General features: G+C 36.4%; 1 protein-coding gene across 1 annotated transcript in view; it reads left to right on the top strand.

Moving 5' to 3' along the window:
* Nucleotides 1-18813, top strand: part of DCDC1 (doublecortin domain containing 1) — a 456279-nt gene that overhangs the window by 436520 nt on the left and 946 nt on the right. The window contains exons 35-37 of the mRNA XM_067749533.1: nt 5084-5220; nt 6509-6688; nt 16660-16810. Of these exons, the coding sequence (XP_067605634.1) occupies nt 5084-5220; nt 6509-6688; nt 16660-16810 (468 nt within the window). The remainder of the gene's footprint in view (nt 1-5083; nt 5221-6508; nt 6689-16659; nt 16811-18813) is intronic.

Here is an 18813-nt window from a genome sequence, read left to right on the forward strand (position 1 = left end):
ATTTATTTCTGATCTGATATTTATGATTTTTCCTTCTGCTAACTTTTGGGTTTTTTTGTTCTTCTTCTCTGACTGCTTTAGGTGTAAGGTTAGGTTGTCTGTTTGAGTTTTTCTTGTTTCTTGAGGTAGGATTGTATTGCTATAAACTTCCCTCTTAGAACTGCTTTTGCTGCATCCCGTAGGTTTTGGGTCATTGTGGTTTCATTGTCATTTGTTTCTAAATATTTTTTGACTTCCTCTTTGATTTCATCAGTGATCTCATGGTTATTTAGTAATGTATTGTTTGGCCTCCATGTGTTTGTAATTTTTACAGTTTTTTTTCCCTGTAATTGATATCTAGTCTCATAGTGTTGTGTTGTGAAAGGATACTTGATACGATTTCAATTTTCTTAACTTTACCAAGGCTTGATTTGTTAACCAAGATATGATCTATCCTGGAGAATGTTCCATGAGCAGTTGAGAAGAAAGTGTATTCTGTTGTTTTGGATGGAATGTCCAATAAATATCAATTAAGTCCATCTTGTTTAATGTGTCATTTAAAGCCTGTGTTTCCTTATTCATTTTCATTTTGGATGATCTGTCCGTTGGTGAAAGTGGGGTGTTAAAGTCCCCTATTATTATTGTGTTACTGTTGATTTCCCCTTTTATGGCTGTTAGCATTTGCTTTATGTATTGAGGTGCTCCTATGTTGGGTGCATAAATATTTACAATTGTTATATCTTCTTCTTGGTTTGATCCCTTGATCATTATGTAGTGTCCTTCTTTGTGTCTTGTAATAGTCTTTATCTTAAAGTCTATTTTGTCTAATATGAGAATTGCTACTCCAGATTTCTTCTGATTTCCATTTGCATGGAATACCTTTTTTCATCTCCACTTTCAGTCTGTATGTGTCCCTAGGTCTGAAATGAGTCTCTTATAGACAGTATATATATAGGTCTTGTTTTTGTATCCATTCAGCCAATCTATGTCTTTTGGTTGGAACATTTAATCCATTTATATTTAAGGTAATTATCGATATGTATGTTCCTATTACCATTTTATGAATTAATTTGGGTTTGTTATTGTAGGTCTTTTCCTTCTCTTGTGTTTCCTGCCTAGAGAAGTTCCTTTAGCATTTGTTGTAAAGCTGGTTTGGTGGTGCTGAGCTCTCTTAGCTTTTGCTTGTCTGTAAAGGTTTTAATTTCTCCACTGAATTTGAATGAGGTCCTTGCTGGGTAGAGTAATCTTGGTTGTAGGTTTTTCCCTTTCATCACTTTAAATATATCCTGCCACTCCCTTCCGGCTTGCAGAGTTTCTGCTAAAAGATCAGCTGTTAACTTTATGGGGATTCCCTTGTGTATTATTTGTTGCTTTTCCCTTGCTGTTGTTAATATTTTTTCTTTGTATTTAATTTTTGATAGTTTGATTAATATGTGTCTTGGGTGTTTTTCCTTGGCTTTATCCTGTATGGGACTCTCTGCACTTCCTGGACCTGACTGACACTTTCCTTTCCCATAGTAGGGAAGTTTTCAACTATAATCTCTTCAAGTATTTTCTCAGTCCCTTTCTTTTTCTCTTCTTCTTCTGGGACCCCTACAATTCAAATGTTGGTGCATTTAATGTTGTCCCAGAAGTCTCTGAGACTGTCCTTTCTTTTCACTCTTTTTTCTTTATTCTGCTCAATGATAGTTATTTCCACTATTTTATCTTCCAGGTTACTTATCCATTCTTCTGCCTCAGTTATTCTGCTATTGATTCCTTCTAGAGAATTTTTAATTTCATTTATTTTGTTGTTCATCATTGTTTGTTTGCTCTTTAGTTCTTCTAGGTCCTTGTTAAACATTTCTTATATCTTCTCCATTCTATTTCTAAGATTTGGGATCATCTTTACTATCATTACTCTGAATTCTTTTTCAGGTAGACTGCCTATTTCCTCTTCATTTGTTTGGTCTGGTGGGGTTTTACTTTGCTTTTTCATCTGCTGCATATTTCTCTGTCTTGTCATTTTGCTTAACCTATGGTGTTTGGGGTCTCCTTTTCGCAGGCTGCAGGTTCATAGTTCCCATTGTTTTTGGTGTCTGCCCCCATGGCTAAGTTTGGTTCAGTGGGTGTGTAAGCTTCCTGGTAGAGGGGACTGTTGCCTGTGTTCTGGTGGATGAGGATGGATCTTGTCTTTCTGGTGGGCAGGACCACGTCTGGTGGTGTGTTTTGGGGTGTCTGTGAACTTACTATGATTTTAGGTAGCCTCTCTGCCAGTGGGTGGGGTTGTGTTCCTGTCTTGCTAGTTGATTGCCATGGGGTGTCCAGCACTGTAGCTTGCTGGTCATTGAGTGGAGCGGGGTCTTAGCGTTGAGCCGGAGATCTCTGGGAGAGCTCCCAGCGACGGATATTACGTGGGGCCGGGAGGTCTCTGGTGGTCCAATGTCCTGAACTTGGCTCTCCCACCTCAGAGGCTCAGGCCTGACACCTGGCCAGTGCACCAAGACCCTGTCATCCACATGGCTGAATGATGGGCAAGTCAGAAAGGAATCAGGTTTCCGGCCCTTGGATTGTGGCCGACTCAGGATTGGGGCTCCACAGGTCTGCCTCTGGATTGTGAGCTTCTTGAGCATTGGATGAAAGAGGAGGTTTGGGAGGTATGAACAGTGACCAAATCAATTATATCGTATTATTATAAGGATTGGTAAATACAGCAAATTTTTATTGAGCATATACTGTGTACAAAGTACTATGGTAAGCTGATTTTACATTTCATTTGTAAGCATGATCATTGCTAATATTAATGAAATTGTAGTAATAACTTTGTGGGGTTTTTATGATTAAGTTACAAATGCCAGATATTTACTACATGCTTAGTACAGAATGAATATTCACTAAACATTAGAACAGGGATTCCTGAGAAGGCAGTCCATTTTCCCAGTTGGGATCTTAAAAACAGATAAACAAAACTGAAGGATGGCAGATCAGGCCAAAGTATCACCTTTGTTACATATAAAGGCAATGCTGGAACATCTTATTTAGTGTGAGAGCTAAATGGATCTGCTAACTGAAACCCCAAATGAGGTGGACTAATCCTTTCGGGCACATATGGTGCTGAACCAGGATGGGCCCTCCCAATAAAGGAGAGGTATGAGGAGAGCTGTCCAGGTGAGATTTATAGTCTGAAAGAACAGCAAAGTACCCACGTTCTCTAGCTTTCCCCATTAATAGTTAGATATTATCTTCCCCCCTCCCCCACCAATCACATGTGAAATAAAACAGAATATATGGAAAATGTAATAAGAAAATAAAAAGTAATTTATTCAATACATTTTTGTTTTGTTTCTATTTGTTATTCTTACCTACATAAAGGATAGTTTATTATGAAAATCTTTTGTGATGATATTATGTCCCTTTATAAAAGAGTGCAAATGCTTTCATTTTCTTAAGACCATTAGAAACAAGTTGACAAAAAACAATAATGCATGTGTTTTTTGCTCTTTCTTATATTCAGATCCTGGCTCTTAACAGTGTAAATGATAAACTATTGGAGAACTGTCTTTAGTTGAGCAAAATTTTAGTGTTCAAAATGCATTATAAATAAAATATTTATTGAGATGTTATCCACAAGAATTTATGCAGATAAATTAATGTTGTCTGTACATTATGAATAGAGTCAGCTGAAAACTATATTTGGCATAAATTTCTGTTATGTATTTTTCTGGTGCCACTGTGCTCTTCTCCAAAACATGTTGCCTAATGGCATTGTCACTGTAACTCATTGGCTGTTAATTCAATTATGTTTTCTCCATACCGTAAATTGCATATGAATGCTTATTAGGTACATAGAGTTCTGATTTCCCTGAAAAGTCATTTCTGCCACCTATTTTTATTGCTGGATCTATTTACACAAACTTGAGCTATAAGAGCACAAATGTGTTATCCTCTACAAATACTGAGTTATTTTCAAAATGTTTTGTTCATAGTCACGGTATGAAAACCTGCACATTATAAGTCTCCTGGCAACAAAATTAGGACTTAACGTCATTTCAGTATTTCTATTATTTTATCCACCTAAGTGTTACTTTCTCAAAAAAGCCTTTTCTGACACTTCAGACTAGGTCAGCAGCCTGTTTTACATGCTTTTACACACCCTGTACTTCCATGGTGCAACACAGTTACAATCAGTTATTGGTGTAATCATTTCCTTGACATTTGCCTTCCTTACCAAAGTGTAAGCCTTTGAGGCAAGGACTTAGTCTCGAACGTGTTTTGTATGTGCACCATCCAGCACAATGCCTGACTCATACCTGATGTTCAACATAGGTTTCTAGAAGGAACATCCAAGAGAAAGCATTATTTGTGCTTAAGAAGTTTCGAGATCAGTCTGAGACTCGGTGCTCAGTATATCCTCAACCCAGAAAAAGAAAACAATTTAATAAGTGGGACCTTTAAACCTCTTTTATAATGATTTAAAGTGGTCTAGCTGAAAGAATGCATAAATTCAAATCACCACACTTATTAACGTATGCCTGTGATTCTTTAGAATACACCATTCCGATAAATATTTTCTCTTACCACAGCTTCTTAAGAGCCCAGAGGACACAGCAGAGGTGTCAGAAACTAATCGTGTTCGCAGGGTATTATTAGATAGAAAAAAAAAAAAGGCCTCCTGTCTCTTGGGTTAATATTATTTTAGAAATACTTAATCCCCAGGCTGCTAAACTAATTGTGGGGGAAAGGCTTATTATTAGTGAAGAGAACAAAACATATGTTCCATGACTGGAAGAGATGATGGGCTATATAGGTCATGGATTCTATTTGACTAAATTACCGCTGAACCATATCGTGGATGAGAGGTTGGGGCCAGTGTGGAAGTCAGCGTGTTATCTTTCTTTTCCATCTGTACACTGAGTATGCATATCCTGGCTATTTAAAGCCTCAAGCTCCCGTATGAAGAGACATTGTTAGATCTTATTACCTTAGGCATCTTTGCTTTTATGATATATTTAGTATTTTACCCTCTGCTCCCAAGTGAAATGATTTATGCATAGAAAGCCAAACCAATTTATTTGAAATCTGAAAGCCTATCATCAGAAACATTTCCAGAGACTTCTTTCCCCAGGGCGGCGGGTAGCAGCATGTCAGCCAGCCACCATGGTTCCCAACAAAAGCCCTGTGCAGCCGGTGGTAGTGGAAGGAGGCTGGACTAAGCAGACTCAAGAGGAAATTAAACTCATGGACCTTATAAGACGTACAGAGGTATGATCTTTAGGACTCCAGACATTAAAGACTCAGGCTCTTTTATAAGCTTTTAAAAGTACAGTATTGAATTTTTAAATTATGCTATTAATATATTCTCGGCATCTGGTCAGTAATGACCACATAAGCATATGCCAAGCATTGAGTTGGCATTTGGAGAGTAACTATCTAAGCCACAGCCAGCTCATATGAAAGTCTGTTTTGTTTGAATGGAGACCAGAAATTATGACCTTAGCAAAGAAGAGAGAAAGGCCCAGTGGATATGTACAAAGGTAATTATAATAAATGTAGTCAAGTTGAGCCTTATGGCTTCATTGCTCATCACTCCTAAGGGTATGTCTCAATATGTAAAAAGAGGAAGGAGCAAAATACTAATTTCAATGGAGACATTCAGAAGTGAGGAATTCAAAAAGCAGTTTCAATCCAATTGATTAATCAGACAGGATTGCCAGACATAAAAAAGACGAGAAGAGAAAGGTCAGCTGTTGAGAGAGGGTTGGGGATAGAGAGACCTGGGAAAACTTTTTGCTTTGTGAAGTTTTTCATCAAAATGATGTGTTCTTATTTAATAGGGTTTCTCAAATCATGAAACGTGTTCAATCTAAATCTTAGGCGTGTGCCCAAGTCAAGGTTACTAGAAAAAAGAAATTGACATCGCTAGAAATATGCCTTCTTGCCAAGCTAAGAAGGATAAATCACTGACCAGGGAATGAATGCAAAGCATTGAACTAGGACATGCTTGAAGTAGGATGAAAAGCTGCCTGGCAGGGATCTGGCAGCATATAAAGGTGGCTGCTGTATTTTAAAAGACAGAGAGTAAAGATTTAAACAATAGTCATGTACATTCCCTTAAGCATGTCTTGGTTAAAGGAAATGATGCTGTGACTCTAATCAAAAACTCATTTGTTAGATGCAGAGAAATCACTCAGTAGGAGAAACGCCATACAAAAATCCAAAAACATATCTCTATTTATTTCTCCAAATTATAAATGAAAGTTAAGTGCTTTGCCAAAATAAGTGCCTTATTATTATTACTCTAATGATTATTATTGCTTACAGTGATGCATTGAAGCAAGGGGAATTTACAGAAGAGTCAGTGATAGGAGAGGGTAATGTAATTCCTAAATCTTTTTTCCGTATGATGTACAATTATAAGATATTTCTTTCAGCATATTCTACACGCACATGCACACACACACACACACACAGACACATGCACAGACACACACGCATACACACTAAACAGACAATTCTCTAACCACGGCATTCTCTGGGCTTTTCTTAACAGGCACAGCTTTCTGAAGTCCAAGAACTGCAATCCAAGGGAAATTCTCCAACTGCACCTAAATGTATATCATTCAAGAGGAGCAGCTTGTATAAGCAACCCGATGCAAAACGAGCGTGGATTTACCTAAATGGAGGCAGACCTGAAGATGGCACTTATGCCCGGGGCAGAACTATTTCAGAGGTAAACCTAGTGTGAAAGGAGAGTGTTTTATAGGCCTGTTTTCAAATTCCAGCGCTGACATTTATAGATTGTTAGGTCAGGCAAATTATTTTACCTCTCTAAATCTCATTTTCTCATCTCTAAAATGGGAGTAATACTTTCCTCACAGGGTGGAGTCCAATGCTGTCTGACATAATGTGTGCATCAGAATATGACACTTGGCCAGCAGAGAACAATGACAATTAAACTCATTGCACCCAAGTTTAGAGTAAATCTAAACTTTAAGATAATTTAAAATAGTTTTCCTGTTCCATTTTAAACCTAGTTCACAAAAGAGTGATTATTCACTGGATATGTTCCCCGTGGGGAAAACAACAGTATTCACTAGAGGAAATCTATCATATTCTTGTCACACAGATTCTTGGAACTATGGCAAACTTTCCACTTTCCAGAATTAAAACATTGACTAAAGAAAAGATGAGTAACAGTTCATTTATTGTTTGCAATATCAATGATACAATTCTAAAAGTTGACATTTTGTCTTAGTCTTTAAATGAAAACTTTAGGTACCTAATAAATGGATTTTGGTAGAATTTTTAAAAGTCTTATTTGTTGCAGTGATATCTTATAATAGTTGTTGGGCTTTATTATTTGTGAAATGTTTTTATAATTTTTTCTGGGACAAGAGGAAGTCATATAAAGGTGAGATGTTGGTGGGAGATGGAAGGAAAGGCAAGACAGTGCAACAGGCAGGCCTGGAGGAGTTCATGGAGGCTCATGGGGGCACCTAGAGTGGCAGGGGCACCTCAGGGGAGTTGTGTCCCTGAAGGTTGGTGATTTCAAAGTGTGATGGAGACCACTTCTCTTTGACAAGGACTTTGGATAAGAACTGTGAAAGCAATTGCATCTCAGAAGTTGACAGCCGATTTGCTGTATTTGAGAAAGAAGAGAGAAAAATGCAGACAATAAATTCAAAACTAGGAATACAAGTAAAGGAACTTCACACACATGGGGAAGAAAAAGGAAAGTGATTTTTTAAAATGAGTGAAACTTTTTCAGGAGAGAACACCCTAGAACAGTTTCTATAACAAACCTGAAATGTTTCTTCCTTGCTGGTTTCTTTGAAAATCACAGAGTTTGTATTGCAGATGTTAAGTCTTAAGATGCACATAACCATTGCAACTAGAACTGATACATTAGTGAGGGAATATGAAATGATTAATAAATAAAAAGTAGAGCAGGGACGAGGATTAAAGATAGCCTGTCAGGCTCAGGATAGCAAAAACTTACCATAACTTTTACAAAAATTACATATACCTGGTGAAAGAATGACTTTTTGATTTATGTGACTCTCGTGTAGCATATAAAATCCATGCCATACATATTATTCCATGATCATATAATTTTTTATGAACTTTGTACATAAAGGGCACTGTGCTAGATGCTGTAAAGTATTATCCTAATTTATGTGTGTGAAAAGGGTTTGAAAACTTTATAGTGCAGTATAATTGACAGGTTAACCTATAGCAATAGGAGGAATAAAATGACGCATGATCTATGTTCTCATTAAATGCATACTTCCAACTGGCAAAACATTTGAAAATATGTCAAGCTTTACTTAGGTTTATAGAGAAATGGGCACTCTCATGTCGATGGAAGTAAAACTTTTTGGATGACCATGTGGCTATACAAATCATAAGAAAATGCACTTCTAGAACCTTATCCCAAGGATATTTTCATGAATTTATGCGAAGTTTGTTTGGTAAGAATAATTATCATGGGGCTATTTATAACATATATAGATTAGAAGTAAACACTTATCAATAGGGAGTTGGTTAAATGAATTATAGTGTATAGGATGGAATATTACCATAATTAAAATCAACTTTAGAAAGAATGTCAATAAAGATGTTCAAGATATACTAAATGAAAGAAGCATACTATAAAGCACGTAGAGTTAGATTCTATATACATGCATGCACAAACCTAAAAGAAAAAGACTGGAAGGATTTTATTTTTGGAAGTGTTTATTGGATGGTCTTATTACTGGTGGCCTAATAAAAGTGGTATTTCTTTATTATGTGTTTTTCTTTGTGTTCCATATTTGGTTATGATGAACACAGATTGTAAGAAAAATTTGCTAAGGGAGCTGACCTTCCTCTTAGAGAAATACTAACAGCATGTGATGAAGGTCAGGTCAGTAGTACATACAGGAAGTTCAGTAGTTCAGAGGAGGGAACACTGGGCCCACCTGGGGTGAAGGAGAAAGGCTCCCCAGAGGACGCAACCAGGAGCTCTGATGGAACTTGAGAAATGGGTAAGATTCAACATTTAGGCAGAAAAAAGCATTAACAAGCATGAGGGGCATCACACACAGAGGTATGGGTGTTAGAATTCATAAACATACGAGTAGATGGTACCTGGACTGAGAATTAGGGAGAGATACAGACAACTGGAGAGACTGTTCAAAAGCATATAGGGTAGGCTTCCCTGGTGGCACAGTGGTTGAGAGTCCGCCTGCTGATGCAGGGGACACGGGTTCGTGCCCCGGTCCGGGAAGATCCCACATGCCGTGGAGCTGCTGGGCCCGTGAGCCATGGCCACTGGGCCTGCGCGTCCAGAGCCTGTGCTCCGCAACAGGAGAGGCCACAGCGGTGAGAGGGCCGTGTACCGCAAAAAAAAAAAAAAAAAAAAGCATATAGGGTGGATACCACATACTCTCTGTATAGTCTACTTGGGCTGCTATAACAAAATACCACAGACTGGGTGGCTCAGACAACAGAAATTTATTGCTCACACTTCTGGAGGCTGGAAAGTCCAAGATCAAGATGCCAGCAGGGTTGGCTTCTGATGTGGACTCTTTTTCTGAGTGGCAGATGGCTGACTTCTCACCACTGTGTCCTCTCAGAGCCTTTCCTCTGAGCACATGTGGAGAGAGAGCTCTAGTGTCTTTTCAGCCTATGAGTCTGGGGAAGGACACAGTTCAGTCCATTACACTACCCCAGACTAGAGTGCATGAACCACTAGTTTGTCTCTGAATAAGGTCATGGCATAGTAAAACCAATGTTTTGGGGAGATTAACGTGGCCTGTGTGTAGAAAGCTACTTAGGCAATGTCTAGAAAGTTTTCTGCATATTATTTCTTCTTTTGCTTTATTTAAAAAATGTTCTTTCTAATCTCTTTCTTTCCCTTTTTCCTTTTTCTGTTTTGATTTTGATTTTAGGGATCTGAATGAGATTCTTTGTCATCAGTTAGAAGTGTATCCTTTCAGGCTCTCAGGCTGTAAAGAAAAGTTCAGGAGAATGGACTGTGTGTGTGAAACAAATAAATAACAGGAAGAGTAGGGTTCAGATTTTACTAGGGGAATCTGGCTAACAACACCAATTCCAGAGAAGCTCAGAGTTTCAATGGTTGGTACTTTTACCAGAAGAATGAGGAACAGAACGCATTTCAAGGTGCTTCACTCTACTTTCTGTAATGAAACCCCCAAAAGGTATTTGAATCCCATCTAATGCAGGCTTTCCCTCAACTTCGTTCACTGCTGTGGCTATTCTGGGTGACTGAACCACATTCTTCCTACCCAGTCTTTGAACATGGCTGGAGCAAACTCTCATCTCCAACTGGTGTAGGCTCATCTGTCATCAGTGCACCAAGGTGACACCCTCTCTAGGGTTAGTGGCTCTTTCTTCAGGGCCATCATCTTTCTCTGATTTATGACTATCAGGGCCCCTCCTTCTATGGTCCTAAAGCATCTGTCTCCTCTCATTCCAGCAACCTCTCTCTGATTCTACAGAATCTCAAAAGCAATGTGTTCTCTCACAGCCAAGCACAGTTCTGAATGCGTGAGTGGAAGCTGAAAGAATGAGAAACAGATTTTTTTGATTTGGAGAGGCAAGTACCTCATGTCCTCAGGGAATATGAAATAGTTCTGTGATGCCCACGTGAGCCACTCTGAGAGGACCTGGCCCATGAAAGCTCACAAAAGAGATTGTGGGTGAAGAATTATGTATAGAACATTGTTCTTTTATTATGAGTTTTTGTTATTGCAAAAATGACAAACATTTAATTTATATTACCCACTTTAAAGAAGGTACTTGAGTAAATTTGGATATATTTGAAAAACTGAGAATTAAGAATGTCATTAAAGGTCATAAGCTAACTAGATATTTTAGAACCTAATTGTACTGAAAATGCCTTTTGTTTTCAAATTTACTTTTAAAAGATTTTTGTAAACTCATTAACTGAGTCTCATGTAAATAGATCTTTGTGAACACCGAGTGAAAGAGCTACAGATTTAAGTCATATTTTGTACTTGGTATATGCCATTATTAAATTATATTTATTTTTCTGATTATAAACAGAAACACAATCTCTATAGACGAGTGACATTTTAGTGGTAAAGTAGGGGAAAGTATAAGAATTATCCTTATGTAGGATCTTTTCAAGCTACAGGAATTTCTCCCAGAGACATATCCACACAATTCTAGGACAGCTCCCCACTGCTCCCAGTCCAGATAGAAACTCAGTTAATCATACTCTCTGGCTGCCTTGGAGCAGAAAAATATATAACTGCTATGGGCTGAATTGTGTGTCTCCACCTCCCACCCCCCGAATTCTTATGTTAAAGCCCTAACCCCCAATGTGATTGTATTTGGGGATAGAGCTTTTAGGAGGCGATTAAGGTTAGATGACCTTAAGGGTGGGGCCCTAACCTGATAACATTTGTGGGTTTATAAGAAGAGAAAAAGAGCGATCTCTCTCTCTTCTCCCATCATATGAGGAAGGCAGCTAGCTGTCTGTAAGCCAGGAGGAGCTCTCACCAGAAACCAAATCAAACCACAGCTTGATCTTGACTTGACAGCCTCCAGAGCGATGAGAAATAAATTTCCTTTGTTTAAGCCACTCAGTCAATGGTATTTGTTTTGGCAGCCCAAGCAGACTAAGATAGTGACTATTGTTATGGAAAATTTAGAAAAACTGCAAAACCATATGAAACATACGAATCTATTGTAATCACTATGAATTTTCTGATTATTTGAATAACATTTGTTCTGTTTTCTAATTATAAAACAACATACAGCCAGTGCATTAATATTAGAAAAAGGAAAAGCACCAAGAAGGAAATGAAAATTCTATCACCCACAAATAACCACAGTTATTAAAATTTTAGTAGATATATTCCTATGGTTTCTACATGGTTATTTATATATTTGTTTGCCATTGTGATCATAGTAGATCACATGGTATATATATAATTTTGCAACCTGTGTTATTCGCCTAACAAACTGTTGTGACTTTTTGCCCACATAATTTAATATTCTTTAACAAAACATTATTTTCAATGGCATCATCATCTTCTATCAACTGGATGGATTATTACTTACTCATCCAGTTTTCTATTGTTTGCCATTTAGATTGTTTTTAATTTTTTGCTATCATAAAACATGCTCCAGTGAACATATCTATATATAAATCTTTATTTAATTTTCTGATTATTTCCCCCAGATAAATTCCTAGAAGAATTGCTAGGTCAAATTATGTAAATGTGCTTGAGAATTTTGATAGCTATCGCCAGCTTGTTTTCTAGGACCATTTCAGGAGTCAATGCTCCCACAAGTAGTGAATGAGAGTTCCCACTTACCTGCTGTTTACATGAGTTATCAACAATGCTAATTGCCATCACTTAGAAACATGTATTTGCAGGTTGACAGGAGAAAATGTTATACCCATGCTTTAATTTATATGTCTTTAATTATTTGTAAAAGTGATTTTGACTTGTTTTGCTTTGTTTTACCATTTATTAGTAATCTGTGAATTCCTGACAAATTCCTTGCTATTTTTCTGCTGGAAGTATTTTTCACACTGATATGAATCTTCTTTTTTTAAAGTAACAAGCCTATATGTGTAACTTTGTCAGATTTATTGTAACAATGATCCAATTTGCCATTGTGTCTAGGAGATTTTTTAAGGTACAGAAATTAATATATTTTAAAAGTTTGTTCTTTGCTTTTCATGTTCCAATAGTATTTTACTATCCTTATGTCATATAAAGATTCATCTTAAGATTTTTATAATTGTGTCTTTCCCATTTACTTTTTAAACTGTGTGAAACTTCCCTCTGGTGTAAAATTTGAGTGAAGCTATTTTGTCTGTTTTATTTATTGGCTTAAAATTATTATCTCAGCCCTACTTGCTGAATAATCTTTTTTGTTCTCCCCATTGAGCTGGAATACAAACTTTATAATATACTAAATTCTTATTAACCTCTGCTTTTAGGCTATCTAATACTTTTAGAATTACTATAGCTTTTTAATATATTTTAATATCTGATAGAAGTTGCCTAATGTTGTACTTTGTTTTCAGACTTTACTTGATTATCCTTGCCTGTTGATTTTTATAGATGAAGTTTGGAATTACATTTCAACACCCTAAAATCATCCTACAGGGGTTTTGACTGCAGTTATGTTAGGCTATTAATTACTTTCATAAGAATTGACACCTTTTACAATATTCAATCTTTGCAGCCAGATTGAATTCTCTGGCATTGTTTTATATACATATACATCTTTTTTTTGTCCTTCAGTAAAATTTTATAATTTTTTATAAGGAAGGGCCTCACATTTTAAAATAATTGACATTCTGAGTTGGTTTGATGTTGGGATGAATTTACCCCCACTGTATTTTTTTAAATACTTTTTTTTGGTGAACAACATAAAACTACTGATGTTTTATAATTTATTTTGTGCTTGGCCACTTTACTAAGCATTCTTTTTGTTATTAATTTCTCATTCAATTTACATAAATTTTCTAAGAATGAAATCATATAAAGTTCACATGGTGATGATTTTGCCTACTCCTTTAGAAGAACTGTTTCTCTTATTCTGATTTTTTGTTTTATTGCATTGATTATAATCATAAAAGTAAATATTCCTAACGATGGAAAAAAAGAAGAAACAGCATCTTTTTCCCCCATGAATAGCTAGAAAGTTTGAATGCTTTGGTTTCTCTTTTCCTTGCCCATGTCCCTTTTTGGTGATGTCTTACATTTTTACTTTATTTTTTCTCTATGGAGACTTACCTTAAAATTTTAAATTCATTTATTTTCTGACCATTTTTATAACAGCTGTATCATGTTCTAGTGGTCTTACTGCTTAATATTAGTCACTTTATATTATGACTTTTCCATGGTGATGGAATTTCATTCATTTTTTAATAATCCGAAATGTATCTGAGTGATATGTTTTCTGAGTTTTTGTACACATAAGGATATCTTTTGTTTCCTGTAACCTAAGTAATAATTTAGCTGGATACTGAGTTCTTATACTGAAACCTTTTCCCCTAAAAACTTCAGAGATTTTCTTTCATTTTTTTTTTTTTTTGGTATTCATTGTTGCAGAAAACAGGTCTAAACATAACTGAATTTTTCCCCCATGTCTGAAAGTCATACTTTTTGCCCAGTTCTATTTAAATACTAGTCATTTTTTTCATTAACTGTGCCTTATCCTAGGTTAGCCTATTTGATCTGAAGACATGGGTCTTTGAAACACGAACGTTTTCTTCTGTGTTTTGAATAATTGCTTAAGTTTAATTTATTCTGGATTCTTCTCCAGTAACACCAATAATGTATAGGTTTAATATCTGATGTCTTGACATTCCAAATGTTTTACATTTTTCTCATAAATTTTGTCTTATCCTTTCTCTGTATCCTATGAGATTTTCTCAACTTAGCCCTCCCTAATACTGATTTGATTTTCTACAAAATTGAGTCTGCTTTTTCCTGCTTTTAAGACAGAGTGTAATTCTGCTCTTGAGTCTTTTATTTCCTTACCTCTCATTCGGCTGTCTATTCATCCCAATTTAAACCTCTGTTTCTTCTCTTACCAGCTGTGTGACCTTGGTTATGATATTAATGTCTTTGTTCTCCATTTTTCTCATCAACAAAAGGGGGATAATAATTGTTTCCACAGAAAAAATATTAGATTGTCCTTAGAAACTTTTAGAAAAGTTTCTAGCCCACAGGAATGTGCTAGTAAATTTTAACTGCTATTGTTGTTACCATCGTCATTATCACCATCATTATCTCTGCCTGCATCTCAGCAATGCTCCTTTCCTTTGAGCTGTTGTCATCTCATTTCTGTGTGTGTGTGTGTGTGTTTATGGAAGTCATATTTTACCAGATTTGGGGGGAGCACAATATAGGTACTCTCTAAAATGTATTTGTGCTCTAAATCTTTTTGTTAAATCTTCACCTTGTGTACAGATACCATTTTTATGTCGTAGAATACTTTCATAAGCCTCATATAGTTGCTGATGTTCATTTTTCTATTTATATCTCCTCTTCAAGGAGAGATCTCTTGACAGAAGACATTAGTTCTCCTTTGTTCTCCTAAATTTTGACTTGGGAGCTGTTAGGATCCACCCCTAGATCCTGAATCAGAATCAAATGGCTGCTGACTGGCTGTCATTTAGCAAGAGGTGTAGGACTGCATTTAAGTCCGTTCTCCCACTGCTCTTCTCTAACTATCCCACTCTACAGATGGGAATGTATTCTGGGATAATTTCCATTACTGTTCAATTCAGTGCATTCATCTCTTGCTCACAATAGTGAGTGAAAACTTCAGTCTCTGAATTGCATTATCTCACCACTTCTTTCATGTCTTCCTTCATATTACTGATTCATTTTCCAAATGCAAGATGCCATTACTTGCCCAGCTCTGCCCACTGCCACCCTGCATTGCTGTGAGTTGTAGCTCCTAATTCGATATATAAAAAGAAGTACTGCAGTCGCAGAAGTCACAGAAGTGACTGCAGTGGCCATGAGAGAGATTCTTGGGGTGATGGGAATGTTCTAAGATTGTATTGTGGGATGGTTGCACAACTTTATCAGTTTACTACAAATCATTGATTGTTTCGTACTTGAAATTAATGAATTTTATGGCATGTAAATTAAACCTCAATAAAGCTGTTAAAAAAATTTTTAAAAAGTATAGAAGGTGAGTTGGAACACATGTGGACCTGGCTCCTTCATTTTGGGAGAGCAGGTGTTTGACCTGCATGATAGGTAAAAGCCATACAGGCAGGTGTGTGGAAACCTCTTACTTTCCTCCTGCTTGCTTGCATTGTTTTGTCTTAAAGTCTTATTCAGACTAATGGAATCACCCTTAGGGGTCTGGTGACAGGTTAGCCAATCTTTTTAGTACTCTTGACACTTAGTATCTGTACATGTGTTTTTATGAATATTTCAAGGAAAATTGAGAGAAATTGAATTAGGCCCCTAAACATAGTTTTTAAATTTACCAATTGAAAAGAAAAAGACTTTTGATAATAGAATCATAGAGTCAAAGAGGTGTTAGACCAAAAATTTGATTTTATAGTGAAAGAGACTCTTTCATAGGGAAGTTGCCTGACTTGTCTGAGTCATACAGAGGCCAGAGCCAGGTCAGTGCTTTTGTCCTTCTAGCTTCTTGCTCATTGAAAAAAAAAAAAATGAGCTATTCTAACAAGTCTAGATTCTTCAAGTCAAGGTCTTTCATATTTAGTCATTTCTTAAACAGCAAGAGGCCTCTTCTACATGGAAAAATAGAGACCTACAAGGACAAATCCACTGACAAGCACTGAAGTTCCTTACCGTTTAACACATTAGGGAACATTTGTAAGCCCTTCTTCTCATCTTCTATACCTCTTCCTTTTTTTTGTTTAACTTTTATTGGAGTTTAGTTGATTTACAAGTTGTGTTACTTTCTGCTATACAGCAAAGTGAATCAGTTATACATATGCATATATCCACTCTTTCTTTAGATTCTTTTCCATATAGGTCATTACAGAGTATTGAGTAGAGTTCCCTGTGCTATACAGTGTACCTCTTTCTAACAATTATAAGTAAAATGAATATTTATATCATGATAATAGTTCTCTTAAAGGAGTTGATTCTTTAATATGTAATTATGGTGTGACATTCCACATCCCAGTATGTGTGTCCCTTTGTGTTTCAGCTGCTCAGTGACTGCTCCTCTCGTCTCAAACTGGCCCACCCAGCCAGAACACTGTACACCCCTGACGGAGAGCCAATTCACTCGTGGGACGACATAGAGCGAGACATGGTCATCTGTGTGTCCACAGGGCATGGCTTTAGAACCCAAAGAGGTATGGGTGATGGTTTCTTTTCCATCAAGTGTTTGAAGAATTAAAGCATTCACTTGTTTCTTCAAAGAGCTTGTTTACTGAATTTTACATCCCATCATGATGATTTTTAATAATTATCCTCCTCCACGCTTTTCTACTCCATGTTACTAAAGTTAAATTCAAGTATTTATTTGTTGGAACCTCACCTTTGACACTGTTTGCTCTAAAGAATTCAAGTTCTGTTAGTCTTGAATTTTATCCAAGGGGCTTTATTTGTAGAAATTCTAAAGGGCCTCCTTTGAAGGTATTCATTCTTTAGCATGAACCCTGAGGAAAGTGAGGCTTCCTTGACTTCCCACTCTGCAAGTTATTTAAAACTTAATGTTTCATTAATAGCAAATATACAGTTTACAGATTTTTTTCTTTAGTAATAAGTAAATATATGCTTGTTTTATTATCTTGTCTATCCTTTGATTATTTTCTTTGATAAATGTTAGAAATGGAAAAGAACATACGTTTGTTGTTAAACTAACTCTTGTCCTTTATCCTATTTATCCTGAGGAATTTAAAACCCTTTTCTGGAGTAGGTATACATTAGCAATGACATAATTTTCAGGATATTCTGAAGAACACTGATATCATTTTAAAGGAAATTAAAAGATTCAGAAGTGAATTACCTGGGGTCCTTAAAATAACTAATGCTAGATTATCTCTTTTAAAAGTCACCATAGGATTATTATTACTATGTTGTATATAAGGTATATAAACCAAAAACTTTTTAAAAAGTTGCAATCATATCTTTACACTTAGCCCAGAAAGGATAAAAGTATAGGAACGGAAACTAAAAAGTAGGAAGACAAGGATTTACTGGGATGCCTAGCACTGTTGTGAGGATGCCACACATATTCCCCCAGCACCATCTTACATCAAGGAAGAGGTGCCAATCTTTGTATTCTTTGTATTCTGTTGTCCCATCATTCACCAGTACCCCTCACTCCAGCTCTTGGTGATCCTCACTATGTGATTACTTAGAAGAACACATCAATGATGGGGTTCCTATCATGAATAAGTATTAGTTGACAGCTTTCTGTGTTCCTAAAGTACATAGCCTATAAAAGAAATATAAGCCAGGGTTCCTTCGCTGAAAGAGTTTTCGATCTAATTGAGTATATGAACACACTTGAAGTAATTGAATAGTAAGCAAATAAGTGGTGCAGTAGAAGGTACTTGCCCAGTCCCTTCATTATTTATGCTTAATCTTTCGTACTCTTGGGATGACTTTCTGTTAACCTGGACCCCACCCTCCTGGCCTCACTGTATTCATTAGGCCTTTCTGATAAATAAAGCTAAGTGTGCTTCAGGCAACCTAGCCAAAAGGGTATCCAAAACGCGAAGAGATATGTAGGCTGCCTTCCCAGAAGCAAGCTTGTTCCCAAGAAAAACTGCAAAGAGAAAAGAGAAAGCTAGAAACGCACATATTACTCTCCTTACCATTTTCCTCCTTGTTAGCTCTGTGGACCTTTGACAAGGCTATGTAGACAAACATTCATTTCTGCGTCTTCAGTTCTTTAACCACATGAATTACTATGACGTGAAAGAGTTGTTTCTTCTCCTCTGAAAATGGGTCCCCATATTACCTTAATGGTGAAAGTGTTGGTGGTTTCCCCAGTTGTCTCAGTTCTTTTTGGTGGGTGATATATGTTCTAGAAAATCTGATTGATAGCAGAGAGTCTAATTTAGTTGCTCTTTAGAAAGTTCTTTTATTGTCTGAGCTGTCATTTTATTATTTTTCCTGAAATAATTGAGAAATAATCATTTAGTAGAAATCTATATACTCAGAATGCTTTAAAACAAGAGAGAAATGCTACTAGCATTTATATATATTATATATGCATACATATATAACATATCTATACTTGTGAAGGGACATTTAATTAATCATCCTACTCATAATTTTTCTGTGACCTACTGGCTTAACTATGTAGTAGAAAATAAGGCAGCCTGGGAATTTCAAAACTAAGCAC

Source organism: Pseudorca crassidens, chromosome 9 (genome assembly GCF_039906515.1).
Source record: "Pseudorca crassidens isolate mPseCra1 chromosome 9, mPseCra1.hap1, whole genome shotgun sequence".
NCBI classification, from domain to species: Eukaryota; Metazoa; Chordata; class Mammalia; order Artiodactyla; family Delphinidae; genus Pseudorca; species Pseudorca crassidens.